The 21,981-nt window shown below is 41.9% G+C and overlaps 1 protein-coding gene across 3 annotated transcripts in view; it reads left to right on the forward strand.

The window, feature by feature from the left end:
- The window catches only part of NSUN3 (NOP2/Sun RNA methyltransferase 3), a 141,258-nt gene that overhangs the window by 48,307 nt on the left and 70,970 nt on the right, over positions 1-21,981 (forward strand). For 2 of the 3 annotated variants that reach the window (XM_069204931.1, XM_069204932.1), the window contains 2 exons: positions 4,215-4,385; positions 11,100-11,210. In XM_069204931.1, the coding sequence (XP_069061032.1) occupies positions 4,321-4,385; positions 11,100-11,210 (176 nt within the window). In that variant the 5' untranslated portion in view covers positions 4,215-4,320. The remainder of the gene's footprint in view (positions 1-4,214; positions 4,386-11,099; positions 11,211-21,981) is intronic. The other variant, XM_069204933.1, reaches the window with a different exon arrangement.

The raw sequence follows: 21,981 nt of genomic DNA on the forward strand, positions 1-21,981 counted from the left end.
TCTACAAGTAAGGAACTTCAACTTTTGGAAAACTGGTGGGGCAGCAGGGTTTGTGAAGAACCCTTTGCTAGAGATGATGATCTCCTGTGATAAGATTACGATACGGTCAATATATGCTAGACTGACTGACGATTTACCTGAGGATCTGGTTAAGCATAGTAAAAAGTGGCATGATAAGTTGAATGTGGAAGAGGAGGATTTGTATATTATGCCTGGGAAATTAGTGCAATGGGGCCGGGTAGAGGAGGTGCGCTGCCCAAGATGTCAGTTGTATGGTGTGGATGTAATTAATATGTTTGCCACCTGTACAAAGCTGGTGATTCTGTGTGATAAAGTTGGGCAGTTTATTAAAGAGGTTGCCAAATTAGAAATTGAATTAACACCTAGGGTTGTGATACTCGGGGTCCCGGAGTTAAGCGAGTCATCTGTTTCTAAGTTTATCTTCTTAGTTATGTCAGTGTATCGATTGTGTATTTCCTTCGCATGGCTGGATCAACAACCCCCTACATATCAAAGTTTGCTAAATCGCCTCTTGGTAATATACCAGTTGGAAGAAGCACTGTATGATTGAAAAGGGAAGAGAGGGAGACGTAAAGGGCAAGACATATGGGGGGTATTGGGTGAATGGTTAGCTAATAGGAAATGATTGTATAGCGGTATTGTACAGTAGGGTAAACGCTTCTTTGCACATTGTGATATATTATGATTGTCCATTCTGATGAATTATATTTGTATTTTCTTGAGTACTGAGACTAAAATAAAATAAAAAAAGGAATGTGAAACAAAAAAAAAAAAAAAAGAAATTCTGTGTTTTTAGAATTTAAGCTGTAACGTAAAGTAATATTTTATTACCATAACTAAGAAGGTCTCTCCCGTGCAGCATGGGGTGGACGCTGCACCCAGCCAACCACAAGGGGCCAATCCTTTGCTGTCCACAGAATCTCTGCCAGTGATCAACCACCACCCCACATGTCTTGGTAAACGCCCACAGTTGCAAAACAACCCATTGACACCAACCCAGGTGGTCAGAGTTCAAACATAACATTTAAACTTAACACTGAAATTTACTACCTTGCGCTTTTGCCATGCACAGTGTCAGTTTTGTTGTCAATTATGTCATTTCAGATGCTGTATTAATGTTATTAGTAATGTGATAGCATATTTTACGAGTGATGTCATATATGAGTTTATAAGCAGTTCATGGTAAGGGTGTGAGTTATATTTACTTGCAATAAATAACACCTGAATTTCAGAGTTTTTTTGTAGTTTAAAATGTTACTCTTAACTGTAACGTTTCTTTAACATTTGTTTTTTTCACTGAAAAAAGATGTGTAAGCGTATATATGTACATATACAGACACATATATATGTATATATATACAAATATGTGTGTATATATATATATATATATATATATATATATATATATGTGTCTGTATTCACTGAAAAAATCAAGGGATGAATTGATGCTACAGTTAAGTGTTGAAATGACATAAGTAGTAACGTTTAAAAAACAATAAACTCCTTTAAATATGCCAGTTATAGTTTAGTGAACCAACTGTAAGTTGCACCCTGTCATCACTGCTTATGACCTCACCTCACTCATGACATGTTAAATGACATCACTAATGACATCTCCAATGACGTCATTGAGGACTTCCCTGATGACATCATGGAGTCATTGTGACAACGCCCTAAAGGGTTTGTAAACTAGTAATTTACCAAGTTACACCTGTGCTCAATTTTATGTCAACAGTTAGGTAATAATGGATGTAACATGCCTCGAAAAATCAAAAAAGGGTTTCAAGACCTGGAGATCTAATGACTTGAACAATCTGCTTGACCTACCTGTAATGCCCTTGACTCATAAACTGGTCCCAAATTGTGTGTTCGAAGGAAAATTTTATTTCACTGAGCTTCCTTTTTCCTTAATATCACATATGAGAGCACCTTCAAATATTTTAGCCCAGCTTGTCTAATCTACGAAAAACTCTTTTGTTTGATTTAATATACTAGATGTTTTCTCTATTTATAACTGACGTGCCTCTTAGTTCACTAACAGCATTGTCGTTAGGGTGTGGGCACGAATGTTTCTCAGTTCATATTTAAAATATCTCACTATTAATTAGTGTATTAATTATGTGGTGGCGTACTGTAATTTACAGACTGCACATTTTCCACAATATTTCCCACTGACATGCAGTTTTACTGCTAAAACTGCATAGGGTACAAACAGTAGTGTGTGGTAATCGGGTTTCAGCAAATATTTATAATTTCTATATCACTAAATAAAGTGTTCTGATTTGTTTTGATTCTATTAAAATCTTTGTTTCCATCACACTTCAGAATTATAAAAAATGTGTTTGCCTAACTGCTGATCTATTTTGAAATGTATGCACATCTCATTTACAACCAAATGTAATGACTTCTAGCCTTTCATTTAATTCCCTTTGTACTCCAGTATAAGTGTTAGACAATTCACTCTGTACAATCCTCTAACTTTGCAATCAAAGAAAGAAAAGTAAACACAAATCTCCAGTATAAAACCAAGGAACAAGAAGGCTTATACTGACATCTAACCTGTCTTTAAACTCACAGCAAATGTGACAAGATAAAAACAAAATTTAAAGGCACCTGTTTTTGCTCATCCACTTTCTGAACACCTGTTGTTTGCCAGCTCGAGACGTCTCACGAGAACAGGGGAGTATGCCATAAAAATAGCTTGCCTTGATAAATTCTGACATACCATTAGCTAGTGGAACAGAGTAGATGTTTCGAGGTGTGCCTAACCTTTGACCTCATGTTGGACATGTAACTTATCTGTCAAATCACCCACATTTCATGGCTGGTACCCTCTTTTTAATACTGTATTATCCCACCTAATAAAATTACCCCATTGACTTTAATTAGGTGACCCCTTCTTTTTAAACCTTGAACATCTGCCATTAAAGAGTTTGTACTATATTTACCTTAATGAGATCACTCAGTTGAAATCTTCATATGATCCCAATTTTAAGTCATGAGGTTGACAGGTATGCATTTGCCACTGATAAGACTCCTTCTGCCAGACTCTATAGACAGCCCTCCACATCTTGGTAAAATGCACTACAGTCATTCCTGAGATGAGCTTAATGGCGTACAACCTTAGAGCTAACGTACAATCCCAAAGTGAGTTAAACCACCTCTGTTTGTTTCACCCCTACCTTCAACATTATTCAACATTGCCTCAAAATCTTCAGTGAAGGTCTGTAAGTAAACATCCACTATTTAACATGGGCAAGTACCTAGACATCTACTGGTGGATAAACTATTGAAACAGAAATATATCAGATTTTTTTTTCTCCTTATTTTTACCCGGATCCTGAGTGGTGGTGAGGAGAGGCTCCCAAGAGAACCTCCTTGATTGGTTGGCAACAACATGGGCAACGTAATGTGGCAGCCATTACAGGACCCTGAGTCATGGTCCTAATTGAAATGCATTGTAGTGAAAGCTTGTTTTTGTAGGTCATAGAAAAAAACACATATGAAGGGTAATATCAGATTTTAGTCACAGTATAAATCATTTGTTGATGGTGTTATACTCATTTTAGGAATTCCCATTCACAATGGCACAAAGCTCTGACGAACTCCTCAGCGGGTGCCTCCATAGTGCAATCTGGACTCACAGCAACAATTTGAAACACTTACCTCCACACGGAACCAGTTGGGGCACTCGCGGGCTATAACCTTGAATTTATTTCTGTGATTCTGACGACGCATTTAGGCAACACTGCCTTAATAGTGTCATGTCAATTACATCAGAATTGTCACTTAAAGCTGCTTTCGATATTAATGAGCTGTCACATCATGATGAATGATAGTGAAAAAGAACTCTCCGTTCTCTCTTCACGTGGCTTGTTGGTCAAACGCCACTACAGAATATGTATTACACCATTGATTTTGGTCCCAATGCTGATGCCCATATATTTATTTATACATCACAAGTTGTATCCTCTCACATTGAGGGTAGAACAATCATTCAATAGTTGGAAAGTACGCCAAATAGGTCATTTCTCATTCTCTCCTCCAAAAAAATGACATTTTCCATTCATTAGTATCATTTATTCCATCTTGTTTAACCGCATAACTTTCTGCTATTTGGTAACGTTTCCGTTGATGTCCGTCTCAGTGACTTCCATCTATCCATTTAGTAATGTTCCATTCTCTCACTGCAGATCATGTACCAATGCAGACACAGTGGTTCTGGCAGTGTATTAACAATTCCCATTCACAATGCCACAAAGCTCTGCTGGACTCTTCAACTGATGCCTCCGTCATGAGATGTGGACTCGCGGAAACAATTTAAAACAGTTGGCTCCCCACAGAACCAGTCGGGGCACTCGCAGGTTGGAAATTTATTTCTTTGATTCTGACAGCGCGTTTCTGCAACACTGTCTTAACCATGTCAATCACATCAGAATTGTCACTTAAAACTTCTGTAAAAACGAGTTAATTAGCTGTTGCATGATGTTTGATAGTAAAAAGGGACTCTCTTCTCCCTTCATATGGCTTTTTGGTCATTTGCCATTACAGCGTATGTATTTAGGAATTCTGGTGTGTTCTAAGGTGATTTCACACTGTGAAAAATGCTAACCCTATACTGGAATCTTCCTCGGCCATGTCAAAATAAAGCCTGATATTCTGAGCACAACATGCACTTCAGTTGATTTCTCAGTGTTTTACTGCAGCCTCCCACATTATTCTAGTGAACAACGAGACCGCTAACATCAGTCCCCAATTATCAACTGCAGTGTCAATACAGAGTTCTAATGAACAGCTGTAATACCAACATACTGATATCAGGACAAAAGTGAGGCACTCCTGAACACCATTTTGTTGAAAAATTGGCTGTTTAGTTTGAAGTCCTTCCTGAGGATCAGACTGAAGTAAATGATGATTGAGATGTTACTGTAGGTATGAAACCAGCGAGTTACAAATACGATAGAAGGTATGGATTCTAGTAATTTGTGGCATAATGTATTTTTAAAAGGGATAATGACAGAGAGATGTCTGCATTAAATACAGCATCCCATTTCCCCATGTTTACTCAGCCTACCCATCTTCTCACTTGCTTAACAACTCTGTAATTTTAATATAAGTAATTTTAATTGACTGTAATATGTGTGGGTATGTGCACAAAGGTTACAGCGACGTTTTACACACACACACACACACACAACTTTGCAATTCAGCAGTTATAGTTATCTCAAGTAACTATAGCTCATGCCCTAAAGTAACTATAACTCGCACCCCATAGTGCACAGTTTTCTGATCAATAATTTCACTGCAAGTGTTGCAGTCATATTATCGATGATCTGATAAAAGATGTCATGAGTGATGTAATAGGTGGGGTAATTAGCAGTGCTTATTTCAGTGTGAGGAGCAACTACGTTCATCATTGCACGTAACTCAATCAGTACATTTAAATTTCTTGTTGAAGTCGCGTGCACATAGGGTTGGCGTATTTTAATTGTGGAGCGGCTAATTCAGCGTGGTAAAGAAATAAACATTACCTGCAATCTGCTCATAAAGATCTTCTCTACGCCACTGCAACAGCTATTGGAACTTAAAAGTGGAACAAGGAAACACTTCCAGGGGAACAATTGATGCTTAGAGGAAAGGCCCTACTGAAGGGGAAGCTTAGAGAAAAGGCCCTACTGGAGTGTACTGTGGGAGCATACGTTATAAGGTGGTTTAACTGAACTGTGCATGGACTGTGGTACTAATGAACACTTCCTGTTACTCTATCGTTGTTTAAGGGAAGGTTCATATGTGGTTGTGCTGTGGGAGTGGTTATGAATTACTAGTAATATCAGTGTATTGTTGGGAACAGAACTGAAGTAGTAGTTGAGATTTATCTTTGTTTTTTATTTTTTTTATTTTCTCAAGTTGTTTTGATTGTATTACTCTGTATACAAGATTGATATACACTCTATTACAGCACCACCTCAATTCCTACCTCAACCGGGGAGCCGTCTGTTGAATGGGAAGAAAGGGTGGACATGTTTGATAATTACCTAAAAGCAGTGGGTGGCCATAGTTTTCCTCCCAACCGAAAAAGAGACATTTTGCTGAGTGCATTAGGGAAAGGACAGCATATTTTTAAATACCTACCTGCATTACCCATTCAGGAAGAGCAACCTGACATGGATGTTTATGTTGAAGCACGGAAAAAAATGGATATCAGGTTTGCAAAAGGTTGAAATATAGTAATAAGGCGTCATACATTTTATACCCAGCCACAACGGGCAGGAGAGTCAATAGATGATTTTGTTACTAGATTGAGAGAATTTGCCAATTTGGTTCTATGACTGATGAGATGATACGTGACCAGTTGATCGTGCAGTGTAGAAGTCGCAAAATACAAGAGAGATTGTGGGCTGCGAAGAATCCTACTTCAAAAGAATTGCAAAAGTAGTTGAGGAATCTGAATATTGTGTGAGGGAGATGGACAAGAGGGAAGCAAAGACTGAAGTGACGTTTGTTCAACAGCATGCAGATAATGCAGTTGTAAGTCACAAATGGGGAACAGTGGTGAGTTAAGTGTACAAAATGGGTCAGTTTATGAAGATGAACAATAAGATGTGTAACAAATATGGCAGTTTTAGTCATGGTACAGGGGCAAAGAACTGCTTCGCAATTGGAAAAGAGTGTAGGAAGTGTGGACAAAAAGGACATTTTGCAAGGATGTGTCGTTGTTTAGCAAAAACAAAAGTGGCAGTGCTGTCAGATGATCTCAACGAAACCTTGAGTTTAAATACAGATAGGGTGTTAATTGTAGAGAAACAGGAAAACAGGAGACAAATGCCAACAGCGGAATTTCTTGTACGGGGAAAGGTGATTCACCTTATGGTTGACTCAGGGTCGTTATATACTATTATTCCAAACAATTTTTTTTACAACTGAATGGCCAAATGTCAGGTTATTACCGAAAGACATCAACCCTGGTGGCTATCACTGTGAGGAAATTAATATCATAAGGTATATGTTTACTGACATCACGTTTGGAAAAATAAAAATAAGAGGGAAAGTATATGTTGCAGAGACTGGTCCACCGATTCTTGGATGGGTTCATCAATATGATTTACATACTGTAATAAATCCACATGTGTCTGATCCCATCATGGTAGTACAGGAAGTGACGGTGGAAGATACTATCAGAGGTGCAGATAAGGTCTTTCGTGATGAGATGGGAGAGCTAAAGGGGTACTCGCACAAAATCAGATTGAAACAAGGGGCAATTCCTATTCAACACAAAGTTAGAAGAATACCTATTATGGTTAGAGAAGAAGTTAACAAACTTTTGCAAGAAATGTTGAAGAGTGGTGTAATAGAACCAGTAGAGACTTCGAATTTGATAGCTACAGTAGTTATAACTCGTAAGGCTGATGGCAATTTGAGATTTTGTGTTGACTGGAGAAGTCTGAATCAAAGTGTGATTGCAGATAATTTTCCACTCCCTAATATAAATGAGCTTTTTACTTTGTCAAAAGGTGGACATTTTTTTACTAAGTTGGTTTTGTGGCACGCTTATCACCAAATCAGGTTGCATGACGACTCCAAACCTCTCACAGCGTTCATAACCATGGAAGGCACTTTCAATTTACCAGAATGCCTTTTGGGTTATGCTCAGCTGCAAGTGATTTCCAAAGAGTAAATACAGATGTTTTCTGTGATTTAAAGAATGTCATTTATTTTCAAGATGACATTTTACTTTTTGGGGATACAGTGGAAGTCACAATTTCACATTGAAACAAGTATTCAACAGAATTTCAGAAGCTGGTTTAACTTGGAGAAAAGAGAAATGTGTATTTTTGGTTAGGGAAATTGAATATCTTGGTCATACTCTGTCAGCAGAAGGTATCAAACCTAAAAAAAAACTTATTAGATGCTTTAAAGTTAGCCCCACCACATCAGGACAAAGATCAGCCGAGCTCTTGTTAGGGATGATTGAATATTACTCTAAATATGTGAAGATTTTTGCCTCCAGAACTGAAAATCTCAAAGTATTGTTAAGAAAAAGTGCAAAATTTTCTTGGTCCAGTATACAGCAATGAAGTTTTGAAGACATTAAGAAAGAAGTGTGTGATGCAGGCATGTTGACTTCTTTTGATACGGGAAAAGAAAATCTGTGGTTACTGTGGATGCACGTGTGTGTGATATAGGAGCTGTTCTTTCGCCAATTAATTAAACTGGTGAAAAAACAGGTGTATTTGTTTCTCATTCCTTGACAAACACTGAGCGCAATTATTCTGTCATCGAAACAGAAGCGTTGGCGGCTGCATGGGGTATGGAATATTTTAGAATATTGATAAAGGGAACTCAAGTGATGTTACGTTCTGACAAAAAACCTTTGATGAAAATGTTATCTTCGGGAGGAGCTGGCAAGGGTTAATCTAGGCTGGCTCGATTAGAAGCAAGGTTGCAAGAATATACCTGTTTTGCAATACATACCTGGTTAGAAGAATGTTCAGGCAGACTGTCTATCACACCTGCCTTTAGATTGGAAATCAGTTGACCAAGAGGCTGTAAGAAGGTGTGAGAGCGAAGGAGCTGTTGCAAGTGTTTGTGATGTAGTACAGTGGACATTGGGGGCTGTGAGTAAGGAAGAGTGGGAAGATGGTATGTCACAAGATGAAGTGTTGAAAGGAGTATTCAAAATTATCTTGAAAGGAGGAAGAAGAGACAATATGCTGCCCAAGCTCTAAGGACATTTGGGAAAGTGACGGATGAATTGTCTATATTATGTGACAATATTTTGGTACGAGGTGATAGGCTGATACCACCGATGGTGTTAGGAAAAAACTATTTTATGTTGCTCATGAAGGTCATCTTTGAGCAGAATTTTGGTGGCCGGGAATAGATGCCGATGTGGTGAATTGGGTAGAAAGGTGTTTAGAGTACAATGAAATTGAGAAAAGATTGACAGTGGGCAAGCAAACCTTGTGTGGGAACATACAGTTTCCAGGTAAAGCATGGCACACGGTGTGTGGAGACTTTATTGGTCCGAATGCAGGAGTTAATTATAATCAGAGATTTGCTTTTGTCTTAGTTGATGTCAATACTAAGTGGCTGATTGTGAAGTTTATGGCGGAAGTGACAACCACATCCACAATAAAAGTCTTAACTGAAATCTTTAGTGAGGAGGGATATCCGGAATGTATGACAGCGGTACACAACTTACTTCGCTTCAGATGAAGCAGTTTTTAAGCGAGAGTGGGGTGAAACATTCACGTACTGCTCTTTACAATTTCCAAGGCAATGGTATTGTAGAAAGGGCTAACAGAATGATTAAGAGTGCCATTCAACTAGCTTTAGCGAATAAACTGTGTGAGAAAAGTTGTGAGTGATTTGGTGTGGGCGTATCGGACGGCGGAAAATAACATGGTGACTTCTTCACCTTTTTGGTTGATGTGTGGTCGAAAACCTAGCAGTAAATTGACACCGTCTTGGTTGAAAGCTTTGCTAAGAGGGAATGGAGGAGTACAGGAGTGTCAAATGTAGACAGGGAGAACAAAAACAAATTGTGCCTGGGGATTGGGTAAAAACAAAATCTGGACGTAATTCTGGAGGATTAAACAAGCTTCGGGGGCCTTTTCAAGTTAAAGAGGTTCATAAGTGGCATGTTGTATTAAAAAATGATAATGGAATTTCAGAAGAATAGTAATATTCGGTAAAGAGAACCCTGGGTGTAAATTCGGTACACAAGAGGGTGGATGTGATGGGTTCATAATGATGGAAGACGTAGACATAATTTTATCTTCTCAAAATTCTGAGGTTGTTCAGCCCAATACTGAGGTTGTTCTACCTAATTCTGAGGTTGTTTTACCTAATTCTGAGGTTGTTCAAAGTTTAAACAAAGGGTGCTTTTCAGATGTAGGGAACAAAAGGAGTGAGAATACTGTGTCTATAGAAGATAATACGTCTAGTTTAAGTTTAGCAAGAGTTCAATGGCAAAGGTGGCCTCCCTTGTATCTACAAGATTTTGTAGGTTAATTATGTTTACAAACCAGGTGTAACCATAATTAATACCTTGGTTTTTTTTCTTCTTTGTTTTATATCAAATTATTTTGCTTTCTTAATGTTGTGTACTTATGTTGCTGTAGGAAAGGAGGAGGATATATTGTAATGTGATGTGCCGTTAATAAAAAAAATCTGTGAGTGTTGTCATGGAAGCCGTGGCATTCTCCCGGAGAAGTTGTAAGGAGCTGGCTGAGGTAGAGGTCACAACCAATTTACTGGCATATTAAACCATCTTTAAAATGAAGATATGGCGTTTACGTATCCTTTACCACAGTTCCCATGTATATTTATAAGACATTTGTAGACTTTGTAGTAAATGAATGTTGCTTTATATATCACTGCCATGGCATGTGTGCCTGCCCTTTTGCCACTGGCCAGAGGGAGAGGAAATATTTTTTGAGAAGGAGAGAGCGCTCTGAACAGCGCTGTGCCTAGGTGTGCAGTGTTTGGTTTGGCATCTGCTCACTGTGTTATGTCTTTTGCTATTTATTAATTGTTTAGCTAATTGGATACAGACGTGGTTATATTGGAGCACAAATACCAATATTTTGTACTGGTAGAAAAATCTTCCTCTTTGGCAGTCTCCTTATAGTGTAAGAAGGTGTTTTGAATGTGTTGTTTTGTCTTAATCACACGATTGGGCTATAATTACTTATTCTTGACATGTTTGTCAACTTATTATTTGTTCTTTGCCCCAAATTATTGTTTTGCCCTAATATTTTAGTGACTAAGATCAGTATCGTAGTAGGGGTTCCATGAGCCACTATTGGAGCAAGGAAGTGTTGAAGATAGCCATAATTGAAGTGTTGAGGGTACCCAAACCCCACCCCCACCACCCTGGGGCCCTGATCCACACCAACGTGCTGCACTAATGAAGGATCATTGTGATGATTAATAAATCACATTGGACATAATCTGTTCAGTCGAACCCAAAATGTATTTTTAAGTACTTTCTTGCTTTGGACTCAAAGAACAAACATACTTCTGAATTCCATTCTGGTTCCCATCTTTTAAAAATACTGCTATTTTTGTTTCAGACAAGAACTGAGTCGAATGGGAAAGCTTCAAAAGCAGATTTGCCGATTTATTTTGGATCATTTTGACCAGAACTATGCAAAGGATCTCGGCGAGACTTGGATTACAGCCAGGTTGTATAATTAACCTTTTCTAAAAGAGAGATGTTCTGAGGATGATGTAAAATAAACAGTTTCTTAAATTCGCACGTTCATGCAGCGGTATAAAGGGACTGTTCTGCAAGCCAATTCTTCCTGGGCAAAATACAAACTAGAGTTCTGAGAATGTTTGCTTTGTTGTGACCATTGCCCTGAATTCCATTAAGGAACTGGTTCTCGTGTTCTTACGGAAAAGTCCGTAAAAGGCAGTTCACAGTTAGGGCTAGGAACACATGTCAAACCGAACGCGCAAGGCTGATACAGACGAGTGTGTTTTGGCCATTCATTTTCCCACGTCAGGTACCAGCCTTAGCATTTATGTTATTAGGAATACTATAGACATCACAGACACAAAGTTTTGCATCACACTACGTTTTTGCATTAAGGGCAGCTTTGAAATTATTTTATTTTGAGTTTTGTCATGGATACATTCATTTTTTATCAGTTCTGAATATTGTAGGTGAGTCTGTACTAACACTGAATTCCCTTCTATTTCATTGTAATGCTATCTGTATTTAACCAATTATTTTCTTTGCTATATGTCATAATCATTCTTATAATGGAATCTTTATTGTCCTTTGGATTCGTTCAAAATTTAATCTCTCGTTTTAGATCTGGCTTTACATTCTCCCAAGTTTATGGGGGTCATTCTGACCCTGGCGGCCGGTGACCGCCAGGGTCACCGACCACGGGAGCACCGCCAACAGGCTGGCGGTGCTCCCGAGGGCATTCTGACCGCGGCGGTTCAGCCGCGGTCAGAAAGGGTAAACCGGCGGTCTCCCGCCGGTTTACCGCTGCCCCATTGAATCCTCCATGGCGGCGGAGCGCCGCCATGAACAGGATGGCGGTAGGGGGTGCCGCGGGGCCCCTGGGGGCCCCTGCAGTGCCCATGCCAATGGCATGGGCACTGCAGGGGCCCCCGTAAGAGGGCCCCGCAAAGTATTTCAGTGTCTGCAATACGCGACGGGTGCAACTGCACCCGTCGCACCCCTGCAACTACACCGGCCCAGCGGAAATGTTTAAATGGCCGCCGCGGTCATTTCACGGCGGTACCTTGGCGGACGGCCTCCGCCGTCCGCCAAGGTTAAAATCACCCCCTATATCTTTCAATTTGTATTTCCTTTGTATACATCTTTGTCGGGTTTCTCTGAATTTCGATTCCATTTCATGTTCTGTAGAGCAGTTACGTTTGATCCTGATAAACTCCATACGGTATGCTTTTCTTCAGAGATGTCGGGTGGAAACTATCTTCATGTAATATACTGTTTGTAGAGGTAGCTTTACGATGTAGTGTAGTTTCAATCTTATTGTTCTCAAAAGATTATGACATATAGCAAAGAAAATCATTTGATTCTGAAGATACTCAATAAGTACTGGGATATTATAAGGAAAGATCCCGGCATTGGAAAACTTGTTGGGGAAAGACCTATGGTAACATATAGGAAGGTATCATCTATACAAGATCTTCTGGTGAATAATCTCGTTCAGCTAACCAAACCTTTGAATTGGTTACAGACTCAGACAATAGGCTTTATATGTTGTGGCAAATGTAAGGTCTGTCGGATGGGTGTGAATACAAGAGAATATCCAGATTCCAAAGGAAAATTTATAAGAATCACAAAGAGAATCACATGTGATACTACTCATGTAGTATATATAATTGAATGTGACTGTGGTCTTCGTTACGTGGGGAGTACAATCTGTTCTTTAAAAAAACATATACTTGAACACATTAGAGCCATGCAAAATAAGGATGTAAGCTATGCTATAGTAAAACATCTACATACACATGAAAATAAAAGCTGGACAAACATGAAGTTCTTTGGGATCGCGACCATTGAGCATAATGAAAGAGGAGGGAATCGTGAGCTCAGGCTGAGACGTTTGGAATCTAGACTGATAGTACAACTTAAAACAAAGATTCCGAGGGGACTTAATGGCGATGAAGAACTTCATTATCACTTATGTGGGACAAACTATATACATTGGGGTACGGGTTGTGGTTATAAAAGCAATCAGTGTAATTGGTGGCCATCTTAGGAAGTGATATTATCAAAGGACAATAGGTACTGAATGGTTATGAGGTAATAGACACTAGGTCAATCTTATGATGGAAAAAAGGCTGAAGGTATAGAGACCGAATGTATTCACATGTATTAAGGTGAGTATTATGTTTACATTAGTCCTCAAATATATAGAGGATGATAAATACGTGTGAGATAATGATTATGTGGTTTTGAGAACTATACCAAGTATAAACAGCAGATTGATAGACATAAGGAAGAAAAATGTCCCGGGAACTTGGCTAATACTATTACTCTCACAACGCAAGTACCTTTCATTAATGTATTAATGTATGAGATACAACTATTAGTCCAATATCCTTTACTTGTGAGAGATACGGGAACAGTTATCCCACTAATTGAATACACATATTATCCGTTTCTCTATATATGTAAATTACTATTATTAGTATTACTAATCTCTGTTGGCATTACACATATTTCCGTATTTTATCATATAATTATAGTTTGGATGTTCAATAATATTAGAAAAGCTTAAGCAGGGTTTTTATCATGTTTTGATTGTCACTAGATTTTTTTAGGGTGACTGCCTGTCACAGTGTGCACTTGGGTGGTTGTAGGAAAATGAACTATAAATAGAGACTCATGGGAAGGTTTTCTTTATAAACTGTGATCAAGACCGAGAGGTTGAAATGCGTTGGTGGTGTCCTTTTACAGTCCTTTTGATAGAAGCAATAAAACTCTCCTGGAGTGCAACGAATTGTTTGACAATTGTTGGTGTTGGGGCGATTTTTATATATATATATATATATATATATATATATATATGTTCGCTGCATACATATTCATTGTTGATGCTTTGTACTTTTTATGCCTGACATTGTTTAACTGCTGTGAGTATTTTAGCATTTAAACATGTTTTACTGCATTAAAGTTAAATGCTCATGTTCATATTTTCGTGTGCTTTTATTTTGATAACTGGGAAGTGTCTTAATAAATTCATTACTCAAGCTAGGAGGACTGCATTCCTTGGAATTGTTTTCCTCTTAGTTTGAAGCAAAGCACAACAACTATGTTTTGTTGCAGTAACACCATGATAATGTGCCTGTGCTGCAAACAAAAAAAAAATATGTTAGTAACTGAGCTTCAGTATGAGTTTTTTTGGGGGTAGGGAGTGTGTGGCGGTTTACTTTTTTTGCCATAGGATCTGCTCAGTTTTTACGTCTCTGATAGAAAGTGCATGAGCAGTCTCTTCGAGACATTTTATTTATATCATAAACATCTCATCATTTGTTTGCTTCAGTGTCCTTCTCTTTTCCTTTGTCACCGTATGTCAAGGCATGTCTTCGTTATGCCCTCTTCTTGTGTTTCACCCTCCCGAGGAGCAAGGGCCAAGTACTTATATTTTTCCGCTGCTCTTTTTTTTGGGGCTACTTTTTTTTTTTTGTGTTCAAGCACTCCATCTGAGTGCTTGTGTTTACAGGCTCGGCCATACAGCAAACAAGTTACAGTGGCTTGAATGGTGCTGGTTGTTCCTTCGAACCACTGTAAACTGCCCATTAAGAGGTCTGGAGGTGCAGCGGTTGCTAGCACCTCAACTCTTCCACCACTGTATCCTGTTCTTCGCTGCCACAAGAGAGCTGGGTGATAGTATGCAGGTAGTGTGGGCAGTGACATATTGCCTTTTGTGGCTTGCGCCTTAACTGCAGTGACCATCTGTGGGTGAGGGAGGGTTTTCTCCTCTCCATTCTCTGCTGCACAGCTTAATGGGCCACACCACCAGGCTTATCACCTTTTCTGTGCTCTGCCGCTGTTTCCTTGAGAACAGAAGTGAGCTCATACAGGAGTGACAGGCCTCAAATTTTTAATGCTGCTTTGGAGGCTCTCACCTCCCTTACCATTAATCGCCTCATTAGGGCCACTTCCTATTCATCTGCAAAATGGCTAACTCCACTTTGCCCCCTAAATTGCAAACACGGACATCAGGAATTCATTCGACAGAGGTGGCCATGAACGTTGATTCACCAAAATGCCAGGGATAGCGGAGGTGACATCACACACCATTTAACATTTACTTTCAGTCACTCATACACACATTTACACATACACACACTTGCTTGCACATAAGCACATTTTCACCCGCAAGCGCGCACACAACATACATTTAAAATCATTTTTTACTTACCTCAGCTGCTAGGGAAGGTCATATTGCAGCAAATTGTAATTCATTCTTTATTACACTAATGGTGAATAATAACATATTATTCACTATTAGTGTAATAAAGAATTGACTGGGACTGATTTTGCCACCTCTGAGGCCAGGGTGTCCCAAAGGCAGTGGCAGGGGTCCCAAACGCAGTGCCAGGGGTCACAAGGGGCAAGTCAGAGGTCGCAACTGCGACCCCTACATGACGTCCACGGCGGTGGCTCGCAAGAGCCGGCAGGTCTGGGGAAGGGTCAGTGTGTGTTTGACAGAGGATAAGGGGCTTTACCAAACGTTTTACATTTGCTAGGGGGAGTTTTTCTAGATACTTAACAGGATTTCCCATTGTGTTTATTGCCCAAGAATCTGTAAATGTATGCCTTTTATTTTACTAGTGCCAAGAAGCTCTCAGGAGCTTGCAGGCGCCACACTTTTATTTGTTCTCTTTCTCGTCGTGGGGTAAATTAAAAAAGAAAAAAACTACTACAAGGGATTAGCAGATAACCTGCGGTGTAGGACGTAATTTTAAAACTTTATCTCTGGTTTTCACAAATGGTGGCAACCGGAGAATGCCAGCTAACAGGGCCCTGTTACTTTGTGCATCTTTTCTCCACTAACGGCCTTATATATAAAGGGACCCATTTCGAGGCACAGATTATAATTTTGGCAGCCAGTTTGCAGTAGTTTAAGTGGAAGGTCATGTTTCTGCTGCGACTTTGTTTTAAAGGTAATAAGTTTGAAATGTGCAACTTTACTTTACAGAGAAATGCACAGTGTTTCTCCCGACCAAGTCTTTCGCTTTCCAAGGGTGAACGGTACCTATTTCTGTCGAGCTGTCTAAAGATTCTTATTGTTGTTACTCATCCAGACTCTTTGGCATGAGCGCTGTTTTTAAGACTTTGCTGCTTTGCGCGTAAGGTGTTGTGAGAAAGTAGAATCTTTCTAGCATGGTTACCCCTATTTTTGGCCTGTTTGTCAGTGTTTTTACTGTCTCACTGGGATCCTGCTAACCAGGACCCCAGTGCTCATAGTTTAAACCCTATTTGTCAGTGTGTTTTTACTGTCTCACTGGGATCCTGCTGCCAGGACCCCAGTGCTCGTAGTTTGTGGCCTATGTGTGTTGTCAGTATGCTTGACAGTGTCACTGGAGTTCTGCTAACCAGAACTCCAGTGCTTATGCTCTCTGTATGTATCAAATTTGTCACTATAGTTTAGTGACTCAATTTTCCAATTCTGATTAGCACACTGGACCCCCCCCCCCTATAAGTTCCTAGTAAATGGTACCTAGGTACCCAGGGCATTGGGGTTCCAGGAGATCCTTATGGGCTGCAGCATTTCCTTTGCCACCCATAAGGAGCTCATACAAACCTTTCTTCAGGACTGTCACTGCAGCCTGAGTGAAATAGTGCACACACTATTTCACAGCCATTTTCACTGCACTAAGTAACTTATAAGTCACCTATAAGTCTACCCTTCATTTACTGAAAGCTAGGTGCAAAGTTACTAAGTGTGAGGGCACCCTAGCAAAGGTGCCCCCATGTTGTCCAGGGCCAATTTCCCAGACCCCCCAATCCAAATCTGGTATATGGGGGCCAATCCCATGCACCCTGGGGGCTCCACCATGGACCCCCAGTGCTGCCAAACCAGATCTGAGGTTTCCACTGCAGCCCCAGCTACTGCCACCTCACAGACAGGGTTCTGCCCTCCTGGGGATTGAGCAGCTCAATCCCAGGAAGGCAGAACAATGCATTTCCCCTAAGAGAGGGGTGTTACACCCGCTCCAATTGGAAATAGGTGTTATTGGCATGGGAGGGGTATCCTCCTAGAGCAGGGATACTCAAAGTACGGCCAGGGGGCCTCATGCGGCCCTCTTGACCTTTAGTTGTGGCCTCCTGGTTAATGGCAGCACTGGGCTGCTGTACACATGACAGAGAAGGAACATTCAGAAAACCGTGAAATGCACATCATTTATTTACAGGTTAACTAAAGTAATAGGAAAGAAGCAAAGATGGTGTCCTAGCCAACTTATCTTTGGGAACACCTTTAGTTTTAAAGACATCTTGCACTAAACATGTAGAGACATGATAAACGTCTCTGCAAACTTAAAAACGTGTGCTTTATTAACATGCATGAGTGTTTTTCCTTAGTACATCTGGTGATGGCACTGCATTGAGAGACATTTATTAGCAGTGATATTTTTCAAACATGATCTTGGAAACAATCATGCTGCCCATATTCGGAAATCAGTGGCATTATTAAAAGAAGCGTAATTTGTCAGGTGCACCTGGTGCATAGTCCTGGTTGTTATATAACTGGAACAACATTTTAGTTTATTAAATAAACTACAAGAAAGGGTATTGTACAGCACACACCTCGAACTTGTACATTTCAAGGACTCTCGTGATAATGTAGAAAAATGAGGCATAGTCAAATTAATCAATTGCCTAGGATCACACAATTTGGTCAAGTGGGAAGCCAGGATAGATACCAGGTTTTCTGGTTTCACATTTTGCAATTCAGCCATCAGATGAGTCTCTCTTTTCCTCTTGTGTTTCACATGAGAAGTTTATGCTTTGACTTTAATTCTTGGTGCATGAGAATAGAGCATTGGCAAAGGCTTGGTTTGTTGTCCGCATCTGCTTCGCATCCCCCTACTCCCACCTTTCATCACCTGAACCCTTCCCTGCTGGTTTAGGTGCGGCCCTCTGGCAAGCCACAGAGAGTTCTTTGTGGCCCTTGAGAAAATGTTTGTGAGTACCCATGTCCTAGAGCCTCTCAAAATGATTTGAAGGGCACAAACGGTGCCCTCCTTGCATAATCCAGTCTACACCAGTTAAGGGACCCCCAGTCCCTGTTTTGGCGCGAAACTGGACAAAGGAAAGGGGAGTGACCACTCCCCTGTCCATCACCACCCCAGGGGTGGTGCCCAGAACTCCTCCAGAGTGTCCCTGGCATTATCCATCTTGGATTCCAAGTTGTGGGGACCCCCTGGAGACATCTGAGTGGCCAGTGCCAGCAGGTGACGTCAGAGACCCCTCCTGATAGATGCATACCTGGGTAGCGAGCCAGTCCCTCTCTCAGGGCTATTTAGGGTCTCTCCTCTGAGTGTTTCCTCAGATTCGGTTTGCAAGATTCCTCCAGGACTCCTCTGCTTCAGCTTCAGACCATCGGATCAACCGCAGACTGCTCCAGGAACCACATAACTGCAACAAAGTATCCAGGGCGACTCCTGTGATCTGCAACATCAGCTCCAGCCAGCTTTTGTAGTTTCCAAGGTGTGCACACTCTGAGGATTGCCTGTCTTCACCCTGCACCAGCCGAACCAAAGGAATCTCCAGTGGAGTGTAGGAGTCACTTCACTGCTTCAACAGGAACCCTTCTGCGATTACAACCAGTACCTGGGACTCCTCTCCTGTCGACAAGCGTGATTCCTGGAACACAGGTGGTGGACCGAAGTGACCCAGACTGGCCAAAGGTCCAGTTGTCCAAATTTGGTGGAGGTAAGAGCTTGCCTCCACGCACTGCGACAGTACCCTTGTGCACCGGGTCTTCTGGAGCTCCTTGGGCTTCCGTGCACTTCTTCCAAAAGTTCTTGGGGCACAGCGTAGCCCAGGTCCCCAGCACTCCATCCTGTGATGCACAGCTTCCTGAGTTGTTCTCCGGCGGCGTGGGATCCTCCGGTGTAGTGCTGCGATGACCGCACTTTGCATCTCTTTTGTCCCTGTGTTCTGGGACTCCCGTGGGTGCTGTCTGGTCTTCTGAGGACTCTCTTAAGTGTTGAGAGCCCCCTCTGTCTCCTCAGTCCGAGTAGAGCCCCCTAGGTCCGGGCAGCTCCTCTTTGAAGCAAACCGCATACTTGCTTGAACCAAGGCTTGTTGGAGGAATCCAGCGATGCAAACAGCCTGCATCCAACAACTCTACATGGGACATCTCTTGCACCAAGCAGGAACCCGCAGCTATCTTCTTTGGTGCATTTCTGTACTTTTCTTCCAACCGGAGAACCCACTTTTGCACCTTCTTCCAGGTTGGCAGGGGCTCCTGTTCTCCCTGGACCCTTCTTCGACTTCTGGACTTGGTCTATTTTCTCCACAGGTCTTCAGGTCCAGCTTGCACTTGCTTGGTTCTTGCACAATTCTTCATCACAACTTGTAGTGTGTTCTGAGGAAACTTGCTGAACTTTACTCCTGCTTTCCTGGGCTCTGGGGTGGGGTATTTTAATTACCTTTGGTGTTTTCTTACACTCCCAGTGCCCCTCTACACACTATACCTGCCTAGGGGAGAATTTGACATTCTCATTCCACTATTTTAGTATATGGTTTGTGTTGCCCATAGGCCTATTGCAATTTATTAAATGTATACATTGTGTATAATACTTACCTGCAGAAGGAGTATTGCCTCTAAGATATTTTTGTTCTTGTGTCACTAAAATAAAGTACCTTTATTTTTGGTAACACTGAGTATTGTCTTTTATTGTGTATAAGTACTGTGTAACTATAGTGGTATTGTAGGGGCTTTGCATCTCTCCTAGTTCAGCCTTGGCTGCTCTGCAACAGCTACCCCTAGACAGCCTAAGCTGCTAGAACACTGCCTACATTTCACTAATAAGGGAGAACTGGACCTGGTATAAGGTGCAAGCACCTTAGGTACCCACTACAAGCCAGGACAGAATCTTACAGGTGTTTACTGATTGCTGTTTTCCGTGGGCTGTAGGTGGAAACCTATGGTTCGATGGCATCTGTCGCTGTAGATACGCATGTTCTGCAATAGCTCGCCATCTGGTGTTGGGCCGGAGTGTTACAAGTTGTTTTTCTTCGAAGAAGTCTTTCGAGTCACGGGACCGAGTGACTCCTCCTTTTGTCTCCATTGCGCATGGGCGTCGACTCCATCTTCGATTTTTTTTTTCCGCCATCGGGTTCGGACGTGTTCCTGTCGCTCCGAGTTTCGGAACGGAAAATTAGCTAATTTCGGAAGATTTTCGTCGGTATTGTTGCGTTCGGGATCGGCGTACTTAGATTCCACACCGCATCGAAGATCGAAGAGCTCCGGTGCCCTTCGGGGTAGTTTTTCGATCCTCTGTCGGGGCCTGGTCGGCCCGACCGCGTGCTGAAGAACGCCGATGGAACGGACCCCGTTCCGTTTCTGCCCCAAATGCCACAATAAATACCCCTACACAGACCAACACTTGGTCTGCAACCTGTGCCTGTCACCTGAGCACAGCGAAGACACCTGCGAGGCCTGTCGTGCGTTCCGGTCCCGAAAAACACTCCGAGACCGTCGAGCCAGAAGACTTCAAATGGCGTCCGCACCGACAGCCCAACGGGAGTTCGAGGAACAGGAGGAAGAAGGTACCTTCTCGATCCAAGACTCAGACTCCGAAGGATTCGACGATACACAAACCGTGAGTAAGACGTCGAAAACCACACAAAGAAACATTTACAAGGCCCAGGGGACGCCACTGCCACCAGGCCATGGCTCGACCCATAAATTCGGTGACCGACCGTCGGCACCGAAAAAGGCCCAAACAGTGCCGAGATCGTCCGACTCCGGTCGAGACACCGGCACGCAGCCTTCTCGGGACCGAGAAAGTGCTGGAGACAAGCCTCGACACCGAGATGCCGGTGTGGACACGGCTCGACGCCGAGACAGCGGCACCGAAACAGATCGACGCCGAGAGGTTTCGGCCCCGAAAAGGAAAAAAGTCACCTCGGAGCCGAAAAAACACGCAGACAAAGTTTCGATGCCGAAACAAACTGCAAGCGACCCAGCTTCAGGCTCTTATACAGAAGAGCACTCGCTAACCTCCCAAATGCAAAAGCATAGGTTTGAGGAAGAGCTACAAGCAACTGATGTGGACCATACGCAAAAGCGTATCTTCATTCAGCAGGGGACAGGAAAAATAAGCACCCTTCCCCCCATTAGGAGAAAGAGAAGGTTGGAGTTCCAGGCGGAACAAGCACCACAACCAAAAGTGGTGAAAAGAGTTACACCACCACCCTCTCCTCCGCCCGTGATTAACGTTTCACCAGCACAAACTCCATCACACTCCCCAGCTCACACCACCATGAGCCAGGGTGACCAAGATCAGGACGCATGGGACCTATACGACGCCCCAGTGTCAGATAACAGCCCGGAGGCATACCCTACAAAGCCATCTCCACCAGAAGACAGCACCGCGTACTCTCAGGTGGTGGCTAGAGCAGCACAATTTCACAACGTAAGCCTCCACTCAGAACAGGTCGAGGATGATTTCTTGTTCAACACACTCTCCTCCACCCACAGCTCATACCAAAGCCTGCCTATGCTCCCTGGTATGCTCCGGCACGCAAAAGACATATTTAAGGAGCCGGTCAAAAGTAGGGCAATCACACCAAGGGTGGAAAAATAGTATAAGCCGCCTCCTACGGACCCGGTTTTCATCACTACACAGCTGCCACCAGACTCTGTTGTTGTAGGAGCAGCTAGGAAAAGGGCCAACTCTCACACATCTGGAGATGCACCACCCCCAGATAAAGAAAGCCGC

The sequence above is a fragment of the Pleurodeles waltl genome, chromosome 8, assembly GCF_031143425.1.
Source record: "Pleurodeles waltl isolate 20211129_DDA chromosome 8, aPleWal1.hap1.20221129, whole genome shotgun sequence".
Classification (NCBI taxonomy): domain Eukaryota; kingdom Metazoa; phylum Chordata; class Amphibia; order Caudata; family Salamandridae; genus Pleurodeles; species Pleurodeles waltl.